General features: G+C 42.8%; 1 protein-coding gene and 1 long non-coding RNA gene across 2 annotated transcripts; both read left to right on the forward strand.

The window, feature by feature from the left end:
- The first annotated feature begins 137 nt into the window (after nucleotides 1-137).
- On the forward strand, nucleotides 138-26,509 carry acbd6 (acyl-CoA binding domain containing 6). The gene is made up of 8 exons (XM_052073698.1): nucleotides 138-925; nucleotides 1,046-1,110; nucleotides 1,415-1,511; nucleotides 4,519-4,595; nucleotides 7,503-7,608; nucleotides 9,234-9,323; nucleotides 24,689-24,719; nucleotides 25,914-26,509. Exons 1-8 carry the CDS (start codon nucleotides 647-649, stop codon nucleotides 26,066-26,068), a joined length of 900 nt encoding a protein of 299 aa, XP_051929658.1. The 5' UTR covers nucleotides 138-646; the 3' UTR covers nucleotides 26,069-26,509.
- LOC127605865 (uncharacterized) lies at nucleotides 22,106-24,341 on the forward strand. Its single transcript, XR_007963677.1, has 2 exons — nucleotides 22,106-22,414; nucleotides 22,491-24,341. It is a non-coding gene; the product is annotated as an uncharacterized LOC127605865 (long non-coding RNA).
- Nucleotides 26,510-26,874: the final 365 nt, after the last annotated feature.

The raw sequence follows: 26,874 nt of genomic DNA on the forward strand, positions 1-26,874 counted from the left end.
TCTGTGCTCGTTTTATTTTCTCTAGCACATCAGATTTTCATTATGATAATATATAATAATAATATATTTTATGCACACGTAATAAGTATAAAATATAAACAGCTACAGTAGTACTGTCTTCGTATATGTTGTTTTTGAATGATGCCGAGTTCAAAACAGCTGATCTGGGTGAAGTGACAGGCCATCATTGAATCAGTAGCGACATCTAACGGACATTTTTCGTTCATGCAGTTTTCCGTTTCCTGGGTTGTCCGTCGGCACAATTTACAAGATATCATCATCGTCTTTTTTGGGAAGCCGATACCAAGAAAACGTGGACACGTATAGAGTATTGATGTTTTTTTTGTTGAAGGGATAACAACAGGTCGCCTTGTCGTGAAATAACAAACGAGCATAATGAGGCGGAACTTCTGTGTTACCAGTGTGTGTTCTAGCCGGCGCTATTAGTGGATGTATCAACAACGGACTAAACGCGGAAACAAATCCGACTGTCAACATTTTCAATTATAACAGTTTTGAAACAAGAAGCAGCTTATACATTTCATTAACATTGATCGGACCGCTGTTTTCTGTTATCGCTGTACAATTCCCCTACAATTCTAAGCCACCCGTCGTCGCTAACGGTCCGCCGACACCAAGCAAAGCAATGGCATCTAGGTCGCCGTCATCCTCTCCGGACACTGCGACGGGTTCAGGTACCGACCCGGCCCGGCCAGATACTGGGGAACCCCTCGGTGGAGCGGGTTCGGACTCTGACTCAGACCTGGGTTTGAGTAAATTTGACTACGGGGCAATGGAGGCGGGAGATCGCCTGGAGGGTGATGACCTGGTACAGGAGTTTGAGTCTGCCGCCGACCGTGTTGGAAGTCTGGTCCAAACAGCCAGCAGAGACCAGCTACTGTATCTCTATGCCCGGTACAAACAGGTGAGTCATGGCTACTGTGACCCTTTAAGCCATCATGCATTAGCATCATGAATGAACCAAACTCTGAATTGTTATCACTCATTATTAAGTGAGCAGGTACATAATATAATTGTTTTTTAGGTCAAAGTGGGAAAATGCAATACGCAAAAGCCAGTTTTTTTCGACTTCGAAGGACAGAGGAAATGGTACGTATAGCTTTCCTCCCTCAATCCCTCTGTCTCTCTCAACCGCGCACTCTTGTTTTGATTGTTTGTTTGTCCCACAACCACTATCCCCAAGTTTCTGGCTCCTGTGGAATTGTGTATTTATTTATTTTTTGCTGACTTTACTGAAGCGTTTGTCGGTGTCTGACAAATTACCCCTCATATCTGGGGGAACAACACTTTACAAGAACGTTTTAAAACACATTCAGTCGCTAATATTAGCACTTCATGAGCTATAACTTAAACTTATGAATGATAATGATCAATGTGAACTTTTCATTTTCAGGCAGGCCTGGAAGCAGCTTGGGGACATGGAGCCGCAGCAGGCAATGCAAGAATATATTTCCTGTGTCAACATGTTAGACCCTGAAGGCAGCAGGAGGGTAATATTAATAATTACGAATGAAATGATTTAAAACCAATATTCATGTTTGTTGTTCCAATTAGCATTTTAATTTATCTAAACTTCAGATCGATATCAGAATCACCTTTATTGGCCAAGTATTAGAACACACAAGGAATGGGTCTCAGGAAGTACAGGCTACCCTATATATATATATATATATATATATATATATATATATATATATATATATATATATATATATATATATATATATATATATATATATATATATATATATATATATATAGGGTAGCCTGTATGTTCCAATCAGATAATATTCTTTGAAAATTATTTCCAATGAGCTAAATAATCACAGCTTCTTTGGATAAATTGGTATTTACAATCAAATGTCACCAGTGCAGGCGTTGGGGATTCAGTTCCTACTCAGGGCTGATGCAAATGTGAATGTGACCAGTTATCTGTAACTCTCTGTACCCTGTGATTGACTGTTTTTTTTTTGTTTGTTTCTTTTTATAAAAAAAATAATGCAGTGATGTATCTTTGCCAGTAGAGGTCAGTCTCACTACATCAATTATAATCTTTGGTTTATGGAAAAAAATAGACACCCCCACGACAGTTTTTAACCAGTTTTTAAAAATATATATAACTGAATAATGTGAGACGTTGTCATAGACCGTGTCTGTTTGTAGTGTGACACAAGCGAGACCGTTGACCCTCTTGTGTCAAGAGGGTTTGTGTTGCCCCTGGCGACGCATCTCTTGGGGGCAACTGCAGACTTCTTCCATCACAACGATAATATTGCACTCTGAGCTTCTCATTGGAACACCGCTCAAGTCGAAATGTGCGAGGAAGAATATGACAAGATATTAAAAGCCTTATTGTCAGCTGCACAGTAAAGTAGCTGAACCTTTTCTTCAAAATGACCCACAGGACAGGGCAAAAGGAGAAATTCATTAAAAAAAATAAAATTACTCAGGATAAAATGCACATTTAACAGCAATAACATTTTTGCCAATTGTGGATGCATTAAACAACATTTCTATAAAACATTTTTTATGGGATATCTTTGAGTGAGTAAAACACATTGAAACTGTCATCATGAAAATGTGAGCCTACCCAAACCACTTGACCAAAGTCAACTGGGATTGGCTTCGGCTCACCCGTGGCCTTAATTAGGACAAGCTTGATAGATAATGTCACAATATAGGCTTGAGATTAAGAACTTTCCATTATTGTATGTATGTTGGTGAATATTAGCAAAGGGACTCCACATAAGGATGCCTTAGGGAAAATAGGCAAAATGAATTGAAGCGTTTGTGACTGAAAAGCCCTTCATAACTGTGTGCACCATTTCTGCTGATCATCGTTTCTCCTTCTTTGTTCCCTCCATGTTCAATGCCTGTCCTCTTCCCGTTAATGTGGCCCCGCTCCCCTCTTTAACCCTCCGTTCATTGTTAGCTCTTCTTCCTTACTTATGTCACTTTAATGACGTCACACTCATGCTCCTGACCACGCTTGACACCTTTTTTCTTTGGAGAGGAGCGAGCGGGAATAATTGCTGACTTTACCTCATTGCCACACAATGCCAGTGATGCAGTCGAGCATGCTGCCTGCAAATGTCCAAACCTGAAAAGAAGCTGATTGTATTACTATAGCCTTTATCTTGGAAGCGCCGTTAAATAAGTGGTGTATAGAAAGAGAAACAGGGCCGAGAATAATAGCCAGAAGTCGACCTTTGTTCCTGCTTCAATTGTTCAGAAGATACTGGTTTTATATTAGATTATACTGCAGGGAAGCAGGGACAGCGCATCAGCGAATATTCTGTTTCGCAAGTGGATTAGTTTGTCCCAAAAGTGCATGCACCGTTCTTTCACTTGTCGTGTTTCCCCCCCTACTTTTTCTATTTTTATGAAATCAGGTTTGTGTGGGCTTCTTTGGAAGTCAAGTTTAGTCACTGAAGAATAGGCTGGGGTTGGAAGAAAACACAAATTTAATGAGGAATGCCATGAAGGAGATAATGCAGTTGGGCACAGGCCTATTTAAAGCCAAATTGTTGGATTAGAAACTGAGTACCCACCTCATGCGCATGCTTGAATTTTATTCGGGTGCATGTAATATTTACTGAGACATTTGGGAAAGAGTGGCGCAATACCTGCATCGTTATTCACGTCCAAACCAAAACATATTGGGTTCTTGCCTGGTCCGTAGGCCACCCCGTCACCAAATTTTGCAGTGTTGAAAAGTGAGCCTTCGCAAACTAAAAAAATATCATGAAACAGAACTTAAAAATCAACCAATTATACCTTTTAACCGTTTCATGCATCAATAATGACAACCTGTCACCTGATAACATGATAAGCTGTCCACTGTAGTAACCTCTGTCCCTGAGAGGGTTAAACTATTTGAAGTTAGGTGAGAGTCTTTAAATCTTGACTGAAATCCTCTCACAAGGAAGGAACAGCTCCCACTTTGAAACTCACTAACAATCACACACTTAATGGCACAACATTAACCGTGTTACTGCCAGGGTGTTACAGTACTGCATATGTACAAGTGTCTCGTTCTCGTGGTTGTTATTTAATTATAAGGTCAGGTCTGAAACCCGCCTTGCATTTTCCTTCCTTCCTTCCTTCCTTCCTTCCTTCCTTCCTTCCTTCCTTCCTTCCTTCCTTCCTTCCTTCCTTCCTTCCTTCCTTCCTTCCTTCCTTCCTTCCTTCCTTCCTTCCTTCCTTCCTTCCTTCCTTCCTTCCTTCCTTCCTTCCTTCCTTCCTTCCTTCCTTCCTTCCTTCCTTCCTTCCTTTATTTATTTAAAATGCATTAGAAGTTCAAAGGTTAAACACAACAAACAGTTTTGTACAGGCTTGCTAATACATCAATGCTGGGCCTGAACTTTTGTCTCTTAGCAGTACCAAAGTAAGGATTGTGACACGTTTAGGATTTCTCATTGTCAAGTTGTGCACCAGTGTGATTCTTTCATATTTATTTATGTTAACTAACACGTGCGTGTGATCTGTGTGTGACAGGAAAGCCGAGGAGCAGACAGGAGAACGGGCTTCGGAGGCGCAGCTGTCAGCTCTTTGTACCAAGAGGAGACCATCAGGTAGTAGAATTACAAATACACAAAACGCCCACCAAATATATTAGAGCACTTTCTGAAAGAAAGCTTCTGTTCTTTGACAAAAGAATGTAAAAAGTCAGCGGAATTGTAGAGTTGGCTGATCCTGCATCGCCTTGGTCCTTGGCTTGGCTCTGTTTGATTACATTCAACAGAGCAGAACACACACTCCTCATTTATGTTAATGGAATATTTTCTCCCATTTCCTTATGCCTGGCAGACTTACTCAAGCTTAAAGACCTCATCTTGCTTCCAAATGAAAAAAAAACTGGCCTTTTGGCAATTGAAATGGCATGTTTGAATCCTGCTGGTTTCTCGCTTCATAATTAGTATGCGCAGTTTTTGGAGATGCCAGCCAGTGTCTCCCCTTTATAATTATGTTAGCATTGAAGGAAAGAGGGGGCGTGATGAGAACATGGTGGCCACACATTTACATTCCCAGAACTCTGACTCCGCTCGCAGGTAACAACCATGCCCCCGTGCCCAAACGTACATGTGCCACCTCTCTACACTCAACGCGATTGTGTTCGAATCCAAGCAGAACTCTCCGGCAGTGTCACATTGACTGCTCTGCTGCATTCCAATTTCATCTTTGCTGGGAACCGCAAACACACAAAACACTCCCCCTTCAATATTCAACAGCTACGCACCTGTCAGAGTTAATTGCATTGATCGTCCCTCACCTCACTCTCAAGACGCGCGCTTGTGTATTGATAAAAAGCGGCATTGATTTGCAATATCACAACGTTACCGAGCTGATCAGCGTGTGATTGAGGAGGCTTTGAGCTCCCCGTTTGTAATACCCTCGACAAAACGTGCTGATCAACGCAGGTCGGGAGGCTTTGTTGCCTCGGGCCCTTTGACGGTAGCAGGCGCTGAGTTATTTCACTTCTCATTGCTTCTTTATTGTGTGTGTGTGTGTGGCGAGTTTCGTCTGATGGATGAAGGACATATCTTCTCGTATATCAGACTGGACGCCCACACGCACGTATACACAGAGTGCACATGAGGAGCTTTTTTTTTTCACGACTGGGTAGCTGGTGACCTTCCCAGCATGCATTGCTGCACTGTTGTGTCACACTGCTTACAGGAGCCTCATTAATCATTTGTTTGTTCCGTGTGTGTAGAACATCACATTGTAGAATTACAGGCACACACAATACAGATGTTTTGGTATGTAAAGATTTTTTTTCCCCCTTTGGCACTAAAGTGCATAATATTGGCATCCCTGTCCGATCATTTACAAAAGACTGATGAGCTGGCCGATGGATTAGTTACTGTGGGAGACTGATGGTGGCCGCACATCAGGAGCACTTGGGGTCACCGTGGCCATTGGGCAAAGGAAGGGAGTGGGCGTGTCCGAGCGGGAAAGTCATGAATATACATTGCGGCGGTAATCAGGAATATGTAAATGCATGAGATCATACAAAACGTTGCGGTGATAAAAGTGTAATGAGTTATTCATGATTCATCACAGGCTGATGGGCACAACGCCGAGGGATGGGGGGGAGGGGGGAGTAAGATGAGAGAATGTGTTGTTGAAACAATATGAAAATAGCTTCACTCCAAACAACTACATTTTTAGGAGTCAATGACAGATTTTGTTTTCAACTATCTACACATGACCTGGTTAGTGGTATAACAGAGTTTTTTGCGATTAGGAACCAACACAAGCTAAGTAGTGTTCGTATTGAGAAGCACTGGATCCCTACACGTTGCTCCTCCTCTATTTCCTAATCAGTACCTATTTCCTAATCAGTACAAACAAGTTTTCAGGACGTTTCACCTCCTCCACTATTGATTTGTGGTGTACTAGGTTACTGGTGAAAGGCCGTAAATAATCGGCAACAGTCCAACGCTATTGTATTATTTTTTTTTTCCTATCGCACTAACAAAGTGAGGATTATTTCCTTCAATTTCTGGACGACGTGCAGAGAACTACAGACAACCTAGGCCAAATACTGTGAAACCTCACAAAACGTTTGTCCACTTGGACACGCTGATTATAGCCAACTTTCACTTCTGAATAAGTGCTTGCATTCGGTACCTGTGTGAGACGAGGACATATGGATCACTCGCCAACCCACAGCATTATTTACACCTGGAAAACATGCAACTAATAGACAAACTAAAAAAAAGACTACAGAAAATACTGGTTCCACTTAGCTCAGCAAAACAGAGGTTCTTTAAAGGGATTTAACCTTGAAAATTATGTCACCTGCCCCCACCAATAAGCGAAATTCCGCCCTGTGTGTATGGTCACTGTGGCTGCGCTGTGTTATGGGTCAAGGTTGGGTTGAGCACAGAAAGCGTGTAGCTGGGGCGTTGAGGGGATGACGGGGGCGGCTGGCAAGGTTTGGGCCTTTGGGATACAGCAGCCACCCTCCAGAGGGGTGTGTGGGCTGTCTGTCGCACAATAGAGCACTAAATTCAATTAATTTGAATGGCCAGCATGAGTAAGAGGGAGGGGAAGGCGTAAAGCTCTAAATGAGATTTCGCCCCTTCTCTCTCCCCGCCACTACCACAACAGCACTCACTCTTGTCCCCAATGCCAGCAGGTGATTAGAGATGCAGAGAGATAATCAGAGGTGGGATGGCGCCTCTTAGGTGTGTTTGTGTAGCCATTGTACGTCAGCGTTCCCAAGGGATGTGGCGTGTGGTTGTTGCCTGTGCATGAGGCAGACAGAGGTTGTGTTATCTGTCTGTGTGCGTTTGATGTGATCCTTCAAGGGAGGTGGTGGGGGGACAACAAATAAGCTTACCAGAAATGCTTTGCTAACGTTTGCCTCACTTGTTTTCCTCCAACATTTATCATCAATCAATTATCAGAATTATCATTATTTTAAAAATTGACTCATCGTTTTTTTTTTCTTATCTCCTTTTTCTTGTCAGAGAAGAGGATAAGAACATCTTTGATTACTGTCGAGAAAACAACATCGAGCAAATCAGCAAGGCCATCAGCTCCCAGAAAGTGGATATCAACTGCAAAGACGAAGAGGTAATAAAAAGACGCTTGTGAAGAACGTTCACGCGTGGTGCACAGCACGGGTCACACGAGGCACATTTCCTTGCTCATCACTGCAGCTCTTCACAAGAATGCGTGTGAACTCAAACCTAACCGCAGGGCTGCCTGTGTGACACCAGAGGGCAGTAGTGAAGTTTTGCATAAACCAACAGCTTGACTCGAGGCTGAGGACCTGTCTGTGACCGTTTACTTTGCCGTGTGTGCGTGCGTGTGTGTGTGCGTGTGTGTGTGTGTGTGTGTGTGTGTGTGTGTGTGTGTGTGTGTGTGTGTGTGTGTGTGTGTGTGTGTGTGTGTGTGTGTGTGCGTGCGTGTGTGTGTGTGCGTGTGTGCGCGTGCGTGTGCGTGAGAAGGAGTACCCCTTGTGAGGCTCAAAATGGGAGAAATATTTCTAGGAGACATCCAACTCGTCAGCGTAATGATCTTGTAAATTAATCTTTAATTACTTTTTTAAAGGTTATTTCGTGATAATTACAAACAGCCATTTAATAGAGAGGACACCACAGCAGTAATACATCTTTAATTTTCTGTATGAATATTATAGGGGGTGGGGGGGTGCAAGGCACTTTTCAAAGTCATGCTGTTTGGTGTATAGTGCTTATGTTTCTAAATGATTCTCGAAACGCCATTTGAAGGGGACCTTTTCAGGTAGCTCACTCTCTCAAACCGAAATGAATTAATCATACATTTAAAGCATACAAGCATGACTTTTTTCTAAGGGACCTCACACATAATTGAAAATCATTCCGGCTGCTTGGTAAAAGATCATGTCAGTGATGTAGTGTCTCCTTTAACATTTACAATTTAACACGGTTTCAGTAAATTCCAGTATATTTCCATACTTGCCTGTTAACCTTGATGCTGAATTTTATCTTGAGTTTGAGCACAAAGTTCTCTTATGGTAAGTTCACTTTTTGTGTTGAACAGAATACCCTGATTGATTCATGATAGTCCACTGCGGCCCCTGTAAAGCTCTCCACTTAATAGTTACATTGGCCTCTTACTTAACTGTTCTTTAGTAATGATGCAAGCATCATTCAGTTGCCACACACCTGAGGAGCGCAGTGGAAGGAGAGGAATGAGGAGTGAGGGGCAAGCCTATTGGTATTCTGACCCGCTTCATAAGTATCCATTCTAACATGCAGCTGGGGTGATCAATATGATTTAAACAGCAGAATTGGACTCGGACAGTTTGTTTTACCTAATTGCCCCCACTGAAAAATGAACTTGATCTCAGACCAAAGGAGAGGCCAGTGTACGTGTGTGTGTGTGTATGTGTGTGCGCGCTTCAACATGATATAGAGTGGGGGCTGCTGATCTATGTCGTAGGGACGCACACACTCAGCCCAATCAACCAAACCTGCAGACTTGCTGCTTTTTGTCGCGGAGGCCTCATTCTCCGACTTTAAAGAATACAACAGGAGCAGTGTATATGTTTTTCTATTAGTGAAAAGACTGACATGTTTTAACTTGATTATGGTCATCTTCGTATGCATCTACTGCCCAAACAAGCTCAACAAACGCCCTTAGGTCAAACCCAATTGATACTGTTGCAAATAAAACGGCTTCCTATGCTGAGACCTGTCCATGTGCGTCTGCAGGGCCGAGCGCTCCTGCATTGGGCTTGTGACAGAGGCCACAAGGAGCTGGTTTCATTTCTTCTGCAACACAACGCCGATATCAACTGCCAGGTAGGCACTGTTGGGGTTTTTTTTTCCAAATGACAGCATCGTACATATGTTAAGAAATCTGATTACTTGAGGGACTGAGCAGGATCGTGACCATCTTCACAGCAAGTAGGGTGGTCAGCATCAGAAAAAAACATTTTCAGGGATTTTATTTTAGGTTGGCAAGACATCAACATTGCAGATAAAACTTTTCATGGAGGTTTTCAGGAAGAGATTTGATGAAAGAAAACAGTTTTACATTATACTTGCGATTTGCATTTGAGAACTTTGTTAATATTCCCATGGATCATTAAACAATCAATTGAGACTGTTGTCCATTTTAATTCCGACAATAGTGTGAATCTGAACTACCTCAGTAAAAGGAGGGCAACTAGAGTAGCACTCATTAGTGCGTAGAAGTTCTCCGAATCTCAACAGAAAAGTCACGCAAGGCCCTGCCCCTCCCATCTGCTGCTTCTCGTGGGTTCCGTCACACTTAGGCCCAATTAATGGTGACAAGTGGAAACTTTCATTCAATCGCTTGTGTAGATTTTGTGTTCGCCTGCTAACTCACAAACCAGCGGCATGAAAGCAATACCTGACCTCTCGTTGTGGGGATTTTGCATTTGACCGAGGTCAAATGTGTAGCATGAGCCTCAAGAAATAGCTGAGTAATAAAATTCTACTTGATCAACAACATTCTGAATTAACCCATCCATTCCCTTTCAAATCCTTTTCAATTACAGTCAATATAAAATGAGGAGCTGGGATTAAATGTGTGGCGTCTGAAAAGACATCTAAATACGTCTTTGGGAGTGAATGAGTTAATAAATCGCGTCCGTCCATACTTGATACCATGAAACGCATGCAAAGTTCTGAAGAATGTTCAAAAGCATCAATTGCCACAACCTCAAAATAATCCGATAAATGCCGTTTTTCCTTGTAAATATAGTATGAATGAGAAGATGGTGTGGAGTTTACCTCTACTTGCACATACTCTCAAGCAAACCATAACTTATATTCTGTCCTGCTCAGAACCTTCTTTCCTTCCACTTTTCCCCCTGAACCTCTGTCCGAAAGTCACCTTTAATTCACGTTGAACCCCGGACAAATCCTCCAGAGCTCCATCCAAAAGAGCTGGCTGGTTACTCGTGTAGCCTCTAGCCTCCCCAAGGTTTAGCACAACAATCCAGGAGGGCTTTAGCTTGGACTGTAAGCTGGCTCAGCTGCACATCGGAGAAATTAGTCCTCTGTCTGCTCAGAAGGCACGACACAGCCACCAGGTTGCACACCGAGGCTTTAACCGTAAGGCCAAATCAATTGGAAGTAATCAAGCAAATTGTTTCACGTCGCACAAGCCACATAATCAGGACATTTCACAAATGACTTTGTGTGGTCATACATGGCCTTTTTGTTTCCAACGATGCAGGGAGGAGGAGTGGGGGGGGGGGGGATTTGCTGGGAATGGTTCATAAAGGACTTAACTGAGGGATAACTATATTAAAAAAAACATCTAACTGATGATATAGAGCATTGATATAAAGATGCGACAGGAGATCACGGCTTCTATTCCTTTTGGAAAAGGCAGCATGCATATTTCTTGTTTCCGTCACAAGATTTTAACTGGTGGATCACTCAGTCCGAGTGAGAAATATTCACCTTCGCCCATGCTGGTTGAAATTGCGCAGAATAATTTGCATCCTGCACAGATTCCTTCTCGCAGTTGGCAGACAGCAGTTGATACAGATGTTGAAGGTTTCAGATATGTGCTAATTATTTGGAAATGAAGCAATCACGACACATTCTAGACACAAATTCCTCTACACAAAGGTTTTTCCTGTACTTTTAAACTATTTGGTTCAGCATATCGCTGTTAGAATCCCCAAGTCACAATTTGATCAATTTAATAATGTTCTTTACAAATTTACACGATTATTCTGTTGTGGTGGTCTATATTCATTTCTGGCTTAACTTTATTTTTTTGTTTGTGTAAATAAGTCTCCTAAATGGTCACTAGTTGCTCAAAAAAAGTATCCAGAAATCTCATTAAGTTATGATTTTCGGTGACAAACATTATTTGGCTCTGTAGAAGTTCAACACTTAAGTATCGGGCTAAAAATTAGCTGATCACAGCGGCGGTCAAACTCACAAGTGTTTTGCAACACGACGTCTCATTAGAGAGAGATTCCAGAAATTAGACAAGCAGTGTTATTGGAAGCAGATTTATGAGGTGGCTGAGAGGAAAAATATAGTTGTTTAAATCATAGCACTCCCTCACAATGCCAAATTATCTCATTATTTAAAGCTTGTGGAACGATGCCCTTCTTATTAGAACTTGCTTGAACTCCCTTTTTGTCACTTTTCATTTAATCAAAGAAGCGGTAATGACAATCTTTCCTTTGTGGCCAAAAAGTCTGTGAACCAAAACAATTTACAAGCAAAATGGAGGAATGTTTGTTTGAAGCCACGGGTAATCTCTCTTGACCTCCACCAACTGCTGAGCAACCAGTAAATAAAGATCAAACATGATTTATGCTTAATTTGTTGATTAAAAAAGGTGGGAGGGGGCTTTAGAGTTAAACAAAAAGTATTATTTGACGGGCTGAGAAGGGAAATCGTTTGAAATTAATCAACTGATTGTTTTAGTGAATTGTTCCCAAACCCCGGTAACCTGCATTAAGGGCTCGTTTGATAGTTAATCCTGGATCAAGCCTTGGGGGTGGGGCTCTACAATAGATCTGGGTGTGCGTGGGTGTATAGGAGTGTGTGTGCGCGCGCGTGTGAATACACTGATCACGGCCCTGCCACCTGCCAACTGTAGATCAAACCCCATCCTCACCATGTTGTGCCACTAGCTCCGTAAAAGTGGGACAGGCCCACAGTGTGCAAAGTACACTTTCACTTCACGTAATAATGGAAATGACAGTTGAAAAACTGTAATTCGGCGCTGTGTGCTGTACTGGAATGTATTTAAGAGTCTGAATGAGGCGGATGCTTAAATTCATTGAAGGCATTCGATCATATCACAACTGGAAAAATAAATTCATCAGATTGTCAATTTCATTTATAGTTAGCACCCCCTACCCCACTCGGATTTCCCATATACTGTAATTTGGTAATCATTTTTATTTAATTTTTTACCATTTACCATGTGCTATTCTCAAAAATAGCTAAAGTAATTATATTTTGTTGCCTCAAGAATGCACAACCCATTTTTTTGTTTATTTATTTGTCTTTTACTAAAAATGTACAATCTTTTTTTTTCTCTATTGTGTTTTTTCCCCATAAATAGACTTTGTCCTTGGATAAAACAGCACTAGCTTGCCCACTTGTGTCTCTGTCCACGTAATGCTTTGTGACAACGGTGTTTTGGAGAACAACATGGCAAATTTAGGGTGGAATTGGAAGGGCAATCTAACCATTGAAAAGTCAGCTTGTTTATTAAAACGCGCAGGGAAGTACGTACGTCATATTGACTCATTAATAGTGACACACAAGGCTATTGTGGGATTGCCACAAATAAAAAGCTTGTTCAGCCTTCTTTGAGGAGGTGCTCACTTACCCTAGTGTGATTCTTCTCAATTCTTAATTTGTAAATAAAGTTTTGGATAAGACGGCGTACATTGAATGATCATGCTCACTGCATTGCCACTTTCTGCAAATTAGTGTCTTCAAGCACCATTTTAAAAAGCCGCCCCCCCCCTCAAAAAAGCAAAAAACTAATTCCCTTCTATTTTACTATATAAATCTTGTAACTGTTCCCTAACGATAGGTATGTAAAATGGTTCTGCCACAAAATTGACATTATCGCTCTCCTCCATACCTTCACCAGATTTCTTTTCCTCCTCTTCATGAAAACCACCAGACAAATTCAGCAACGTGAATGAAAACATGACCCCTTGACTCATTTTTTTCTTGGACGGAATAGGCTCCCACACATTTGAGACAGTGACTGTTTATGTTTTTAATGCTTTGGTGACTTTGGGAGTCTCTCAGCGTTATTTAACACCCATGAATGTGTGTGCCTGTGTGGTCATTTTCGGTCCAACATCCACCACTCAGTCATCCCACACATCCCCAACTTTTGTTCTCAGGTGCAAATACCAGCTCCTCTATGAAAACATCTCAATAAGCCAGACAGTTGCCATGGAAATATGCAGTTATTCATGGGAACTTGAGTCCGATGAGTTTCGGGAGGCGCTGCAGACGGTCACAAAGGTCGCGAGCAGCCCAGAGTGTATTTACACAATGTGGTACTTCGAGCGTTGATTAGTGGAAGTAAGTGGCGGAGGCGTGGAGGAAAAGTTGGGATTAACCCGACAAAATGCAGGTTAACTCCACGCAAACAGAGCGGCAGGAAGGACACATTGTTCACGGCGCACCGAGAGGAAGTGAGCGGAGGACGTGGCAGAGCAGGTGTCACATATTCACGCGCGACTGTCTCCCTCGCTCACGCCCGCGCCTCCACGTTGTATTAAAACAAGATGATCCATGAGGCGGAAAGGGCGACTCGCAGCACCGCTAATTCTAATTAATCCAGCGTCGTAGCGTGGCCTCAGCAGGGCCCCAAGTGCTCCCAGTCTATCAGATAGAAATTCATAACTTAATTGAGGTCAGATTCCGGAGCCGAAGGAACAAAAGTCTCCAGCCGGGACCAGCTAGATTAATAGTAATAATTATCCGATCGCAATGTTGGCCCGCAATTGGCGGACGAGGAACACAAAACAACAAAGTCGACATGGTGCTTCTGTCGTGGCTCTTGGTGCAGGATTGGACAGTCTTGGTTTATAGAGCTTTTCCCTGAAAATTGATGACTATGACGTCAACCTGTGACAGAGAGTTCTTTATTATTTCACACGTTCATTCCCTAATGAAGCTTAATAGGAACAAGCTACAGAACAAACAGTGCAATGCAGAATATCAGAAATACAAAATAGTTGCTTCAGTTTTCATATCATTCAATTTCAGTGTGACTTTTTGGAGCCGAATAATCACGAAAAACATGGTTACACTCTATTTGGAAGGGGGAGGGCGTCTTTCTCCCTGTTCAGCGTCTGTTCTAACTCACACAATTCCAAACGCACGCACGCACGCGCTCGGCTGAAGGAAAGTCAATGTTGGAGCCATTGTTACAGGTTGCCTTCGCTCCCCTTTCCGAGCAATACCGCCTATAACTAATGGCTCAGTCAAGCCAGTCATAACAAATACCCAATAAGATTCATCATAATTGTGTGCACCCAAGTGTGTTGTGCATACGTGCGCAGGTGTAAATGCAACCTTTTCTCCATAGCGCTTCAGATTCGTTAGCACAAGAGGAATAAAAATGAGAAATGCACTCCGAGAAACCGAATAAATATAAATTCACTCTGCAATGTGCCGCAATCACACAATATCTGCGCATGACTATTTCGTTCTGGATGTGAAATGAGCACATTTCATCTCCCTCCGCCGCTTGACTGATTAATGCTGGTCTCCGCTGCAGTTTGCTTCATACGCTGTTACACATCTTTAAGAGCACTCCCTCTGACTACCTCTTTATAATAGACCCAATGACAGCATAACTGTAAAATGTTGCTCTCGTCTTTACAAGTTTGTCTGCCCGACGACTTTCCTCTCCTATAACTTTATGGCACTACTGCCTCCGGTGCGTGCGATAAGGTCTGCAACAGGATTGTATTTTTATTTATTATTTTTTTTGTATTTTGTGATGTTTACGGCTGTCTTTGGGGGAAGATAACTAACACATCAATGTGAACAAATGTTTTCCTTTTGAAGGACGACGTCAAAATTGTGTTTTATTATAATACCTGAATGTGGGTGTAGATGTGCCAGTAAGAGAAACGAATCAATTATACCCCCTATTAGCTTTTTGGACCAATAAAAACCTCTTTGTGTAGAGTTGAACAGGTGAGGCAAGGTGTCCATTGGCAAAATATTTGCAGCTTCGGAACACATACAGTACCTCGGTTCAAACGTTTCGCACATGCGGATAACTCATTTGCTACGCATCAATGGGCATAATAAGATCCTTTCCCTCCTTTGTCAATGTGTCGCACGATTGACTTTGTGATCACCTTCCCTGGGCTCCTTTCTCGTCAAACGCAAAACAGTGCGAAGGCAATTCCACTCACGTATGTCTCTTTGATGGCATTGAAGTCACGAGTCAAATTTGTGAAAAATTGTTGCTCGGGGGCGGGGTCAGAAAAGTCACTAAGTTATCAACACTGTAAACTAGTTCCTCTCTGATTGCAGCCATGTTGTTAGTGGCAGGAGTACACGTCAACTAAACGATGATGGCTACGCACTAAATATAACTCAGTTTGGTTCCTTTCTATAAAACTAGTCATGAATATACAAATGCTAAAAAAAAGAAAAAAAATCGCATCTTATTTAGGAGTGCACATAGTAGTTATGTTTATTTGGAGTTATGAGGGTCCCACGCAAGGGTCCTTGCTTGATTTTTGATATTTGAAAATATAAACGCTTGCTTTCACAAATGCCCTGTGAATGGCTGGCAACCGATTCAGGGTGTCCCCCGCCTACTGCCCGAAGAATGCTGGGATAGGCTCCGGCACCCCCGCGACCCTCGTGAGGATCAAGCAGTTCGGATAATGAATAAATGAATGAATGAATAAATGCTTTCACAAATGCACGACTCTCCATTCATATTCAGTACATTATCACCAACGAAGTGAATTAAAGTTTAGAGGTTTTGAGTTAGCCCTGGAGCATAATAAGATCCTTTCCCTCCTGCCACTTTGACGATTCCCCTTTTCATTGGCTACTTTAGCAAGCCGTAGGTTTACGAAAAAATTCAAACGGCATATATCACAGGCACTTTACATTTTTATGAACACATCTGCGAGATGCTCTTCTCGGATTCATATTACGTAGTCGCCACACGGCTCGACTTAATGAAATGAGAGCTGTTGCCGTGTCAAAGGAGCCGCTCAGACATTCACACGCTTCTGAATGTATAATGCCAGCACTCACGGGAGCGAGCTGGTAACTTGACAGTGATGTTGCCGTCCAGAGAGGCCTTGCAGCAGGAAGCAGTCGTCTTTGCCTTCATCAGCTCTTGTTTCGTTCTCATTGGCCACTCACTGGGCCTTGCCTACATCCTACTATTTGATTTCCATCGTTCTTAACCATCCACATAAATTGTCAGGAGCATTAAAGCTGTCCTCGACTGCTTCAGACAGAGAAGGGGGGAGTAAGAGCTGGAAACTCGATGGGTGCATGGAAAGGGTGAGGATTAGGGGAGGAGTGGGGGGGATGAGGAGAGAGAATAAACAAAGTAAGTGTTTTGCCTTCCATCAGTCTCCTGCAGTACTCAGCTTTATGAGCCCCCCCAACCCCCATCCCCCTCCCACCATCCCTACTCCCGCTGCCTCCACCGCAGCCCCCCGCTCGCCTGGGCATTGATTTTCATATTACACTCTTTTTTGCATTTATTTATTTCATATATTTCTTTTTAAACATCATCGATGAGCTGCAGGAGGACGGACGGATGTTGGGGGGGGGGGCCATGTTCATTCTTGGCTTCGACCCTCTCCTCCTCTCTGATGGCCATAATGGAGGCTAAGACGTCCCATGGGAACAAGCACGTTTGGTGGCGCCAAGAGGGGAGGGGGCTGTGCTTGGGTAGAAGGCAACAGATTTACAAACAAGCGAAGTGCATAACTGTGAAAACCAAACCAAACTGAACTTTTGTACGTTCATTGGAAATTTCAAGGATGCTGTACTTGTTGAATAAAAATTAGCCGTTGTTGCGCCACCAAAAAAAAAAAATCCCTGCAATCTATACCCTCGTTACTGATGATGATGTCAGCCGGAGGCTTGATGGTAGTTGAGTGGGAGCACCCGGGGTACCTGAAGGACACTCCCTGGCGGTGTGAAGGGCGGCGAGTTAGGCGTCAGGCTAATTTGTCCATGGGTGCCAGTCCTCACACGCTGAGTGGCAAGGTTACCTCTTGCGGCTCAGAAAGGAGGCTCAGATTCAATTAAGGGTGCCCCTCACCCCCACTACCTCACCTCCCACCAGCAGATCCTTTTAACACCGGGGCCTTCCCAATACGCACATGCACGTAAAGCGCGCAGTGCGCGCGCGCTCACACTCACACACACACACACACACACACACAGACAACTCAACCGTCTGCACAAATAAATAATTTGAATGATTTAATTGGCCTGCATGGGAAAATTGAATTTCCAATCTCAAAGGAGATGCGATTTCAGTGCCTTGCTCAATGATAGTTGAATAATGCTCAGGAATAAATAGTCTCTCACAACCTGTTGACCAATTGAAACAGATGTGGAATTCATCTAAAGTTGTAATTTTTTAAAATTTTACTTTTGTACAGCGGGTTAGGTGAAATTTTCTCAAGTACAGGAGTTGAACTAGTACTTCTACTTTGTCTTTTTGCATTTTTTTTTACTCGGACATCTGCACGTCTACTTCAGCGGGCAGCCACCTTTGCATACAACAGACACATCAGTAACATGCTATTGAAAGATGCTTAACAACATTTACTCTGCTTGATTGTCTACTTCTTATCTCAATTTGCAGGTCTAATTAGTCGTTTTATGCCGCAGCCTTTACATTGCGAAAGGATGAGCCGTGTTCCAGAGGTCAGTCCTGCAAAAAAAAAAAAAGATGTAATGAGCCAAAATAGATGTTTCAAAAGATTTTGAGGTAACATGGTTGGCTCATAACAAATCACGTAAAAGTGAAAGCCATCTGTCACTGCTTCTTACTTGTATTTCTCTGGGGTCTTTGCAATCTATCCCGCTCACAAAAACTCACTCGGTATGTTCTGCGCTTTGCAGTCATTCATCTTTTTAAAAAAGTTTCTGAAGCTTGAGGTTTTTGGGACTACGGTCGGTCACTGTTCTGGTGGGAGATGGGCCCCGTTGAAGTGACCAGCATCTTCATCTCTTCCATCTTGCTGCATTTTGATTAATGGCACCTGCTCTTCATAATGCGATCTGCCGGAATCTGCATGCCAATGATTCCAGTCGATCGATTTACCCAACACACGCTCGCACTCCCTCCCAGCTGCTGTCATTACGAAAGTCAGAAGCTGCCGCACACATTGATCATAAATTATAAGTGCTTGTCCATTTTTATTCCCCCCACTTGTTTAATGTTTCTGTCAGGGACGGAGGGCAGACGGGAAATGGGAGGGTGTAAAGTCTGAATAAAGAAGAAGAATAGAATAGACAACGGACAAAAAGCCTTTAATCCTACCCATGGAAAAAAATGAATGAATCAACAGTCTGGGAGGATGTTCACTGTTGTTTATTTTTTGTTTTTGTTTTTGTTTTTTAAGACATAACACAAAATATTTCAAATGACAACTTTCTGGCTTTATTATTTTTCTAAATCTGGTAGTCAGGAACATTTACTTGTTTAGACCAAGCAAAGGGAAAACATTATGGAATAAATCCTGAGGGAAAGAAAAAACATGAAATTATGAAAAAGAAAAAAAAACGACAACAAAAGAACACTTGAACTCACCACTGGTCCGCTGGTGCGCATCACCTCTGGCTTTGAGGACAGCTTGCAGTCTCAGAGGCTCGAATTTAATGAGTGGTAAACGGTGCCTGTCATCAATCTGGCTCCAACTCTCTCCAATTGCTTTTGCCAGATCAGATTTGCAGATCGGAGACTTGGCATGGACTATTTTCTTCATGTTCCACCAAAGATTTCCAATTGGAATGAGATTGGGACTGTTTGCAGTCCATGACATCGACCTTATGTGTCTTTCTTCAAGGAAAGTTTTCACGACTTTTTGCTCTACATGCGTAATCATCTTGGAAAATGACTTCCTCATCCCCAAACGTCCTTTCAACTGATGGGATAAGGAAAGTGTCTAAATGGTAATGAAAATTGAAGATGTAATGACAGCCATCCCCCCAGTGTCTTTACCTGACAGGCGGCCGCAATGTCCTCAATGACTTCTGTGTCATTGTCAGCTTTTGTTTTTCTGTTTAGGTGTTAATGATGGCTGTTGTTTGGCCTTTTTTTGTTTTGTACGCAAGTCCCATTTCCTTCAGGCCTTTTACAATTTCCTTCTTACAATTTGGTCAACGGCCTTCAGTTTTCTCCCGTTTGATTTGCAGTGCATTTTCTGTTTTCAAGACATATTGCTGCAACGCTGTTTGTAGTTGGTCCAGATTTTAGACACCGCTGACTGTAAACAACCAGCATCTTTTGTGATAATCCGTGACGATTTGCCTGTTTTAAGAAGTTTGATATTTCTCGCCTTTGTTTCAGTTGGGGTGTCTCGGTTTGGAGCCGTAATTCGTGTCAGTCCACTTGGTGCAACAGCTCTCTTAGCTGCGATCACTCCAGTTGAACTGCAGATAACAAGTCAGTCTAACCTTAGGCAGATGTTAATTTTAAGAACCAAAAAGTATCACTTTGTGGAAAAAAATTGACCATATTTGGACGTCCGAGGTTTCCGCCCCAACGGCAACGCTATGCAAAAGGCATCTGTATATGAGAAAGATCAAATCAGCTGCCATCTCATTAACAAAGCCAAGATGTGGACGTCTTCTGCTAATCTTGGCTACTGCCATTGAAGCTAATCACCCTAATGTCTCAAATTGTAAGCAGCGATTGATTGACGGAAGACACAATCACCCCATCACAACATTAGCCACCGTTGCAAACTCTAATGAGAGTCATTGGACGAGATGGATCAAAAAGTCCTCCGACCGTCTCAGCCTAATGTTGTGGCCGATGAGTGTATATTGCAATATACAGTAAATACCGGTGTGTATAATATAATGCTTAGTTAATCTTCAATCGAATACAAGGGCAATCGTTGAGTGGTTATTTTCATGGTCATTATGTTTTGCTTGCTTTGAGAAATAACATTCTACTGCCTGTTTTTTTTTTTTTTAATTCTACTTACCGGTATATGTACTCACTGAGGTTTTGTGTTACCGTTGAGGCTTGTCCAGCAAAATCCAGGGTTGTATTTGCTGGCTTTTACAAGACAAGCTTTAACATCAAGCTAAACAAATCCCATCCAAGATTCAGACACACAATCAGAATGAAATTCTGCCAGTGTATCGCAGACTCCAGGGACGTCTGCGCTCTATTTGTATCCCCCAAACCGAGTTATGTTTTATGCCCTTGAAGCCACCATGTAATGCTGCCGTAAACGGTTTAGGCTCAACATTTGGACTATTCTTGTCCGAGCGGCAAGAGCGTTGTGGAAGCTGATCCATGTAGAAAACCAGTTCAGTCGCTTTCCAGAAAAGACATCTGTGACAGTCCCTCTGTGTGTTTGCATTGCGGAGAAGTTCAAGTACGGCTGAGGGTTTTATGCTTGACGGATTCATCTGACATTCCTCCACTCTCATCAGACAGATGGCAGATGATGAGCTTTTTTTTTTTTTTTGAAACAAGTGTGTACAAAAATGTAAATATGCTATCTAATCATTTCCTCTGACCTATTCAATCGCAAGGCTGGAGAATCAAAAGTGCATGACGCGTCTTTCTGTATTCTTGATCATCATCATTCTCTAACCTCACCTTGCTTGTGTGGTAGAAATGATAGATGGTTGTGACTTAGATCCAGCAATACTACAATTGTACAAATAGGTCAATCCTTATTCATGCCGCACCTAAAGCATATTGGTCCGGCCCATTAGGGTGATCCACAGCTCAGTGCCGGAGCTCCTGCTATTGTGCAAGCAGCTGCTTTATTGAACACTCTGCTGACGTTTCTGCACCGCAAGGGGAAACTTTGGATGACATGCGAAAGCTAAGGTTTGGTGCAACATGCCTCTGTAATGGGATGGGAACAGGGGTGCACCCGAGCAGGTTGGGGTGGTGGAGGGGCATTGGGGGGGTAAGGGATTGGTGTCTCTTCCAAGCTACTTCCAAAGCAAATGGAAGACAATCCAATTTCCTGTGATTCCATCAAGCCTGGGTCCTCGATCCAGGGACATTAGGGAATGCTGAGAGGACAGGCCACTGACCCTTCACAGGGCATACAAACACACACACACACACACACACACACACATTCATATTGCCACACTCGACAAAGTGCATTCAAAACACTGTCTACATTCACTCCACCATACATCTACGTTTAACTGATGATATTTAATTTTTGTTAACTGTACATACCAGTGATTTTAAGTTATTTGGCTACTGAAGGCTACTGAAGTCTGTGTTGTATCCAGTACAGGAGGACTGGAGGATTTGTATTTATTTATTTACTTTTGTAGGAGGATGAGGATTAAAAAAGCTTTACTTAACTTCATAGCCACATATACAGTACAGTTATTCGTGGGGCATAAGGACCGGACCGGCTCGCCAAATGCAAAGTAAAGCAAAAATGTGTGAAATAATATGATAATATTATAAGATTATGATAATATGATAAGCTTTCCACTCTAGTCTGTCCACTGTTAAATAACTGCAGAAATAAATTAAAGTAGATATATTTTTAAACCCCCTCAAATTCTTTAGTTGAATATGTGTACCTGTAAAAGTACATTTTAAACTGTAGCATCATAATCCGTGACCAGTGTAGTCGCTGTCACCTTTTGGTTTTGATCGAGCCAGTGAATGGGTCTTCATGTAGACAAAGATTTAGATTGTTGCTGTATGAGAGATGATCTTTTCATGCCGGACGCACTAGAGTTCCCAAATAAAAGTACTATTTTCACAAGAACACGTTGATAACTCTTTCTCCTTTCTTCTTTCTACATACATTCTTGCTGCTGGAGGCTGTAAATTTCCCCAGTGTGGGACGAATAAAGGATATCTTATAACGAGTCCTGATATTTATTATGTATTTTTAAATTAGCTGCAGGAAAATGTGGTCGTCTCTTTAAGACCGCTTACCATCCATGTGTGGTGTTCACGAGGCATTCCATTTATTGTAATTGTGTGGACAGTATACAGTGCCCTCTATAATTAATGGTAACACTCCTTAAGATATGTTAAAAGCCTTAAAACGAATTCAATTTTTATTGCTGAGGCATACTCTCATACTGAAAATTGTAGCCATGGTTCACCACACAGAATCACGCCCTTCCCATGGCCATGTCAGTCCCCAGACCTCAACCCTTTTTGAAAACCTGTCGACTCATTCACTCCCAAAGACGTTTTTAAACGTCTTTTCAGACTTGGTCCAGAATTGGCTGGTACTGAATGAGTTAAGTGACATTAAGAGGGAGGGTGCTGTTTTGTTGGTACAAATTGTTTGCATTAAGGTTGCTACACATGTGACTCACATGAATTGATGTAAAAGAATGATTTCGTAATGGGGTTGTTTTATTTTTCCAACTTTGGCACAGTATTAGCCAGTTCCATCGAACACCATCCATCAGACTGCCAGTTTTGTCGGGCATGGGCTAGCTACGACCAGTTTTCCACTCTCTGGTCGAGATTTGCATCTATGTTTGAGATCCACCCACGGGGAATGGAAAGCTCTAATCCAATCAGAAGGTCCCCAAAGTGCTGCCCCTGAGACAGAGACAGAGAGAGAAAGTGAGTGAAGAAAAGAGAGAGAGGATCACAATAGGATCACCATGCATTGAGGAAAGCCAGGGTTGAAGAAGAGAGGGAAGGAGGGGGAAATAAAAAAAAGGTGGGGAATGAAAGCCGAGGGATTATGATGGAGGAGGTGAGTGAATGGGAAAGAGGGAAAAGGTGGATGTGGTAATGACAGTAGAGAGTGGTGGGAAGGAGGCAAAAGAGGGAGATGAAAGAAAAGGCAGGAGGCGAAAAGAGGAAGACTGGGTAGTTAGCAAGAAAAGTAACTTCTCAAATCTCAAAGAGGGAAACAACTAACGTGCACTTCCGTCGACATTGTTTTAATCTTTTGCAAGTGTTTTCACTGCGGAGCGGGAAATGTCCCCAAAAGCCGCCGCCTTTTAATCCGCCTCCAATCACGTGAACCCAGTGGACTTTTGTTCTGAGGGCGCCCAGCAGCACTTTGGCCATTCATCATCATTACGAGGTGCAAAGGCTGGCTGGAGCAGCGATTAAGAAGTGAATCTTCTGTTGATGATGCCTGTCATAGATTGAGTCCTATTCTACCTAGACGCACACCTCTCGCTCTGTCCTCAAGCCACATTTCCAACAAGATATATGTCTCTACCATTGACCCCTTAACCCGAACGACCATTTGTACCATTCACACACACACAGACTACCACCGACTTTTCACACTCATCTCTCTGTTGTCCCTGGACCGATGTGTGTCAGGGTCACATAGCTACCGTGTGAAATACAGTGAAACTCCTCTACAACGAAATCATTTTGCAGCAAGATATTTTTCACAACAGGGGGGTTTTCACTGTTGCAAATTTGATCTCAGATGTAAACACACGCACACACAAACGTATGTGTACTCTTTATTTTTATTCCAATTGTGCATAAGTATGAGCATACACTTATTTGACACTTCACATAGTCAGTGTAGAAAGAAATTGCGAAATGTACAATCAGCATTCACTTTCACTGACATCAATTTCTTGAATAATTTCTTTTATTTTTCTTACTCCGTCTTTCATTTTGATCACTTTTACCCTCTCTTTCAGCGTCAGAGCTCTTGTCTTAGCTGCTTGACATCCAAAGGTCCGTTTTGTCGCCATTTTAGCAATGCAATGTTCTTGCTGTGTCTGAAAGTCACAATAACAAATACTTCCTGGATGACTGCGCATGTGTAAACCAGTGGGGTGGTTGCTGTTGCCATTTCCGAACGAAGCAGTAGAAGTCGCTTTTGGATTAGACTTTGTTGTAGTGAATCTTGTCGCGAGGCAAGAGCATAGAAAAAGATTTCGTATAACGCAACAGAGTTTTTTTTCCATTGTAAGGGGGGCAGGAAAGTGGGAATGGTGTTAAGACTTAATTTTTTTCACACTGAGGGGTATTTTCACCCATGTGGGTTTTGTTGTCAAGGAGTTTCACTGTACACTCAACAAATATTGAAATAAGTAAAAAAATAAATAAATCATGCTTCGAAACATCACATTTCGACACTGCACTTATAGCTGATCCAATAGATCCACTTCAAAAGCTGCCTTAAAAAAACAAAAATAATCATTTGAAGTGCTCATACTGAAAGAGAGAAGTCAAACTTGTTTGAATACCACCAAATCGCACAAAGCAACTAGACAGATCATGATCACGTTTGAGTCCTGTGTTTCCCAAATCAATACCTCATCTCCTCATAACCCCCCCTCCCATGGGCCAATGAAAACGAGCTCAAACCGTCACTGATTGGTATGGTAACAGCTGAATTTTCTGAATTCTGTGGCTGCAAATTTATTTTCCGTTATCATAACTCTGTGCTGATTTATTCTTCGTTCGTCACAAGCCTGTTGAACATTGTCTTTGCCTTTCACAGGATAATGAAGGACAGACGGCGCTACATTATGGTAAGAAGGCGGCTGCTGATGCGGGTGTCTGTTCTCTTTTTCATTCATCGGTACTTTGAGGGAAACGTCCCCACCTCCTCACCCCCCGTCAACTTTTCGTGCCGCTTTTCCATCCTGATGAGGCTTACACGTTCCTTGTCTGCACGTCCTTAGGCATGTTTGTATCTAGTCCGTGTAGAGATTCCAGTCCGGTATCGGTAGATGTGTGTGCGTGCGTGTGGTTTGCTTAATAATCGCTCGGCCTCCCTGAGGAAATCAGCAGCGGTCCTCAGACTCCCCCTGACCCTCTCATGCCCCAACACACATGTCCCTGAGGGGCGGTTCCCTTGTCCTTCGGATTCTGTGAGTGCGTAGCGGTTCCCATCTGTCCTCCCCACCTTACCGGAGTAGTTTGGTGCCGGCCATATTGCGTCACCCGCTGGCACATGCATCCGCGAACCCAAGAAGGTGGCATGTAGAAAGATGACTAATAAACATAAGCGATGAACTCCGAGAGACAAATAGCAGAGAATGAAAATTCATTTCCACCTCTCTTTGCACAGGGCCGTGGCGGCTGGCAAGTGATTAATTGAGGGTTTACTGCTCACCATAAATTGTTCCCCTCCTCTACGGCTCCCCTGAGGGCCAGCTACTTTTTCTTTTTTCTTCTTTTTTTTTTTTACAGCTCAAGGCCCAGGCGAGACGTCGGCCACGTGTCGCGCACGCCGCGGTAGCTAAATAAAACATGCATCAAATGCAGAGCTCACTCAAGAAAAAAAAAGCCACCCGCTAATCTCGGCTGGCTTTTGTATCACCACATCTCGCATCCACTCTTTGAGGTGAAGAGGCCTGGCTGTCAATCACCGCTGTGCTGCTGACATCAGCGATCATGGCCGAGCTCGTAGTCCACTGTTTAAAAGCAGCACTTGATAGACACTGACAGAGTAGAGCACTCACATTGCTTGGGGGGAGAAAGGGGGGTGTTGGGGAGACCTGCCAGGTACCGGCGGGGCGAGAGGTGCATCAACAACGCAGAGATGCGCTCACTATGTTGAGAAGGTGTACACTTTTTTTTCTTGAGGGGATGGGAAAAGAGCCTTTTCGTTGAGGCACGAATTAATCTCGGCAAACTAACATTGCGAAGGGAACCGTGTGATTTCCGCGGACATGGTAGAATTTCTTGCTGATCTAATAGTTGTCTTCTTTCGTGTAAAGCATCGGCGTGCGAGTTTGGCGACATCGTGGAACTCCTGCTGAGTACCGGCGCCGACCCGTCCATCAAAGACATCGAAGGTTCTCTTCCAGAGGAGGTCACAGAGTCCGGCGCCATCTCTTCACTCTTGCGCCAGTACACCGCTCCCAAAGGCTAGAGCAGCCATGCCGTCTTGCCCCTCGTCTCCAGAACCCCGTTCCCCACGTTGTCGTCTCAGCATCCCAGACTTCCCAGCATCCCTCCCTTCCCGGGTGAGAGACTGTGCAACCCCAGCAGTTTTTGTTTTGTTTTGTTCGTGTGGGGTTTTTTTTTGTTCCCGAACCTTTGAGGTTAGTTGGCTTTGCCGTGTTACTTTTTCATTTGAAATACTGTATTTTGACCTCACTAAGGTTGGCGGACATGGTTCGGAATCCAAGAAATGCATTTATCAACAGCACTGTCAGGTATTTAAATCTTTGGCTGCGGCAAGAGGTTCTAATTTATCATCCACAATCACGATCAACTTTTCTGACCACTGCTGCAGGTGGATGATTCATTTCTATTTCATTCCAAAGACTGCTTTGTCTGTCATTCAACACCATTAAATTCTTAAAAATGACGGTACTCTTCTTTTTATAACAGCAATCGTATCCATTTTCTTTTTCAGCCCGACACCCAAATTAGTTTCACCGTGTGACTCAATCTTGGTAAAATACAAGTGTAACCATGATAACATTGACCTATGTTTTTATCATCCTGGGAAGGAAAAAAATAAAATAATGGAGATGATTAGGTTGCACAAACGTGCACACCCGCATTTAACTCTTATGTCACATTCAAACTTGGCTTAAATGGGACTGAGCACACATCTGCCGTCATTTAAATTGCTTCTGATACACCCCAAGCAAAGTTCAGATGTTCCAGTAGGCTTTCCCGAACAATTTTATTTTTTTATTTGCTTTGCTGCTTTCTGCTACCACTGAC

This window comes from Hippocampus zosterae, chromosome 8, assembly GCF_025434085.1.
Source record: "Hippocampus zosterae strain Florida chromosome 8, ASM2543408v3, whole genome shotgun sequence".
NCBI lineage: Eukaryota > Metazoa > Chordata > Actinopteri > Syngnathiformes > Syngnathidae > Hippocampus > Hippocampus zosterae.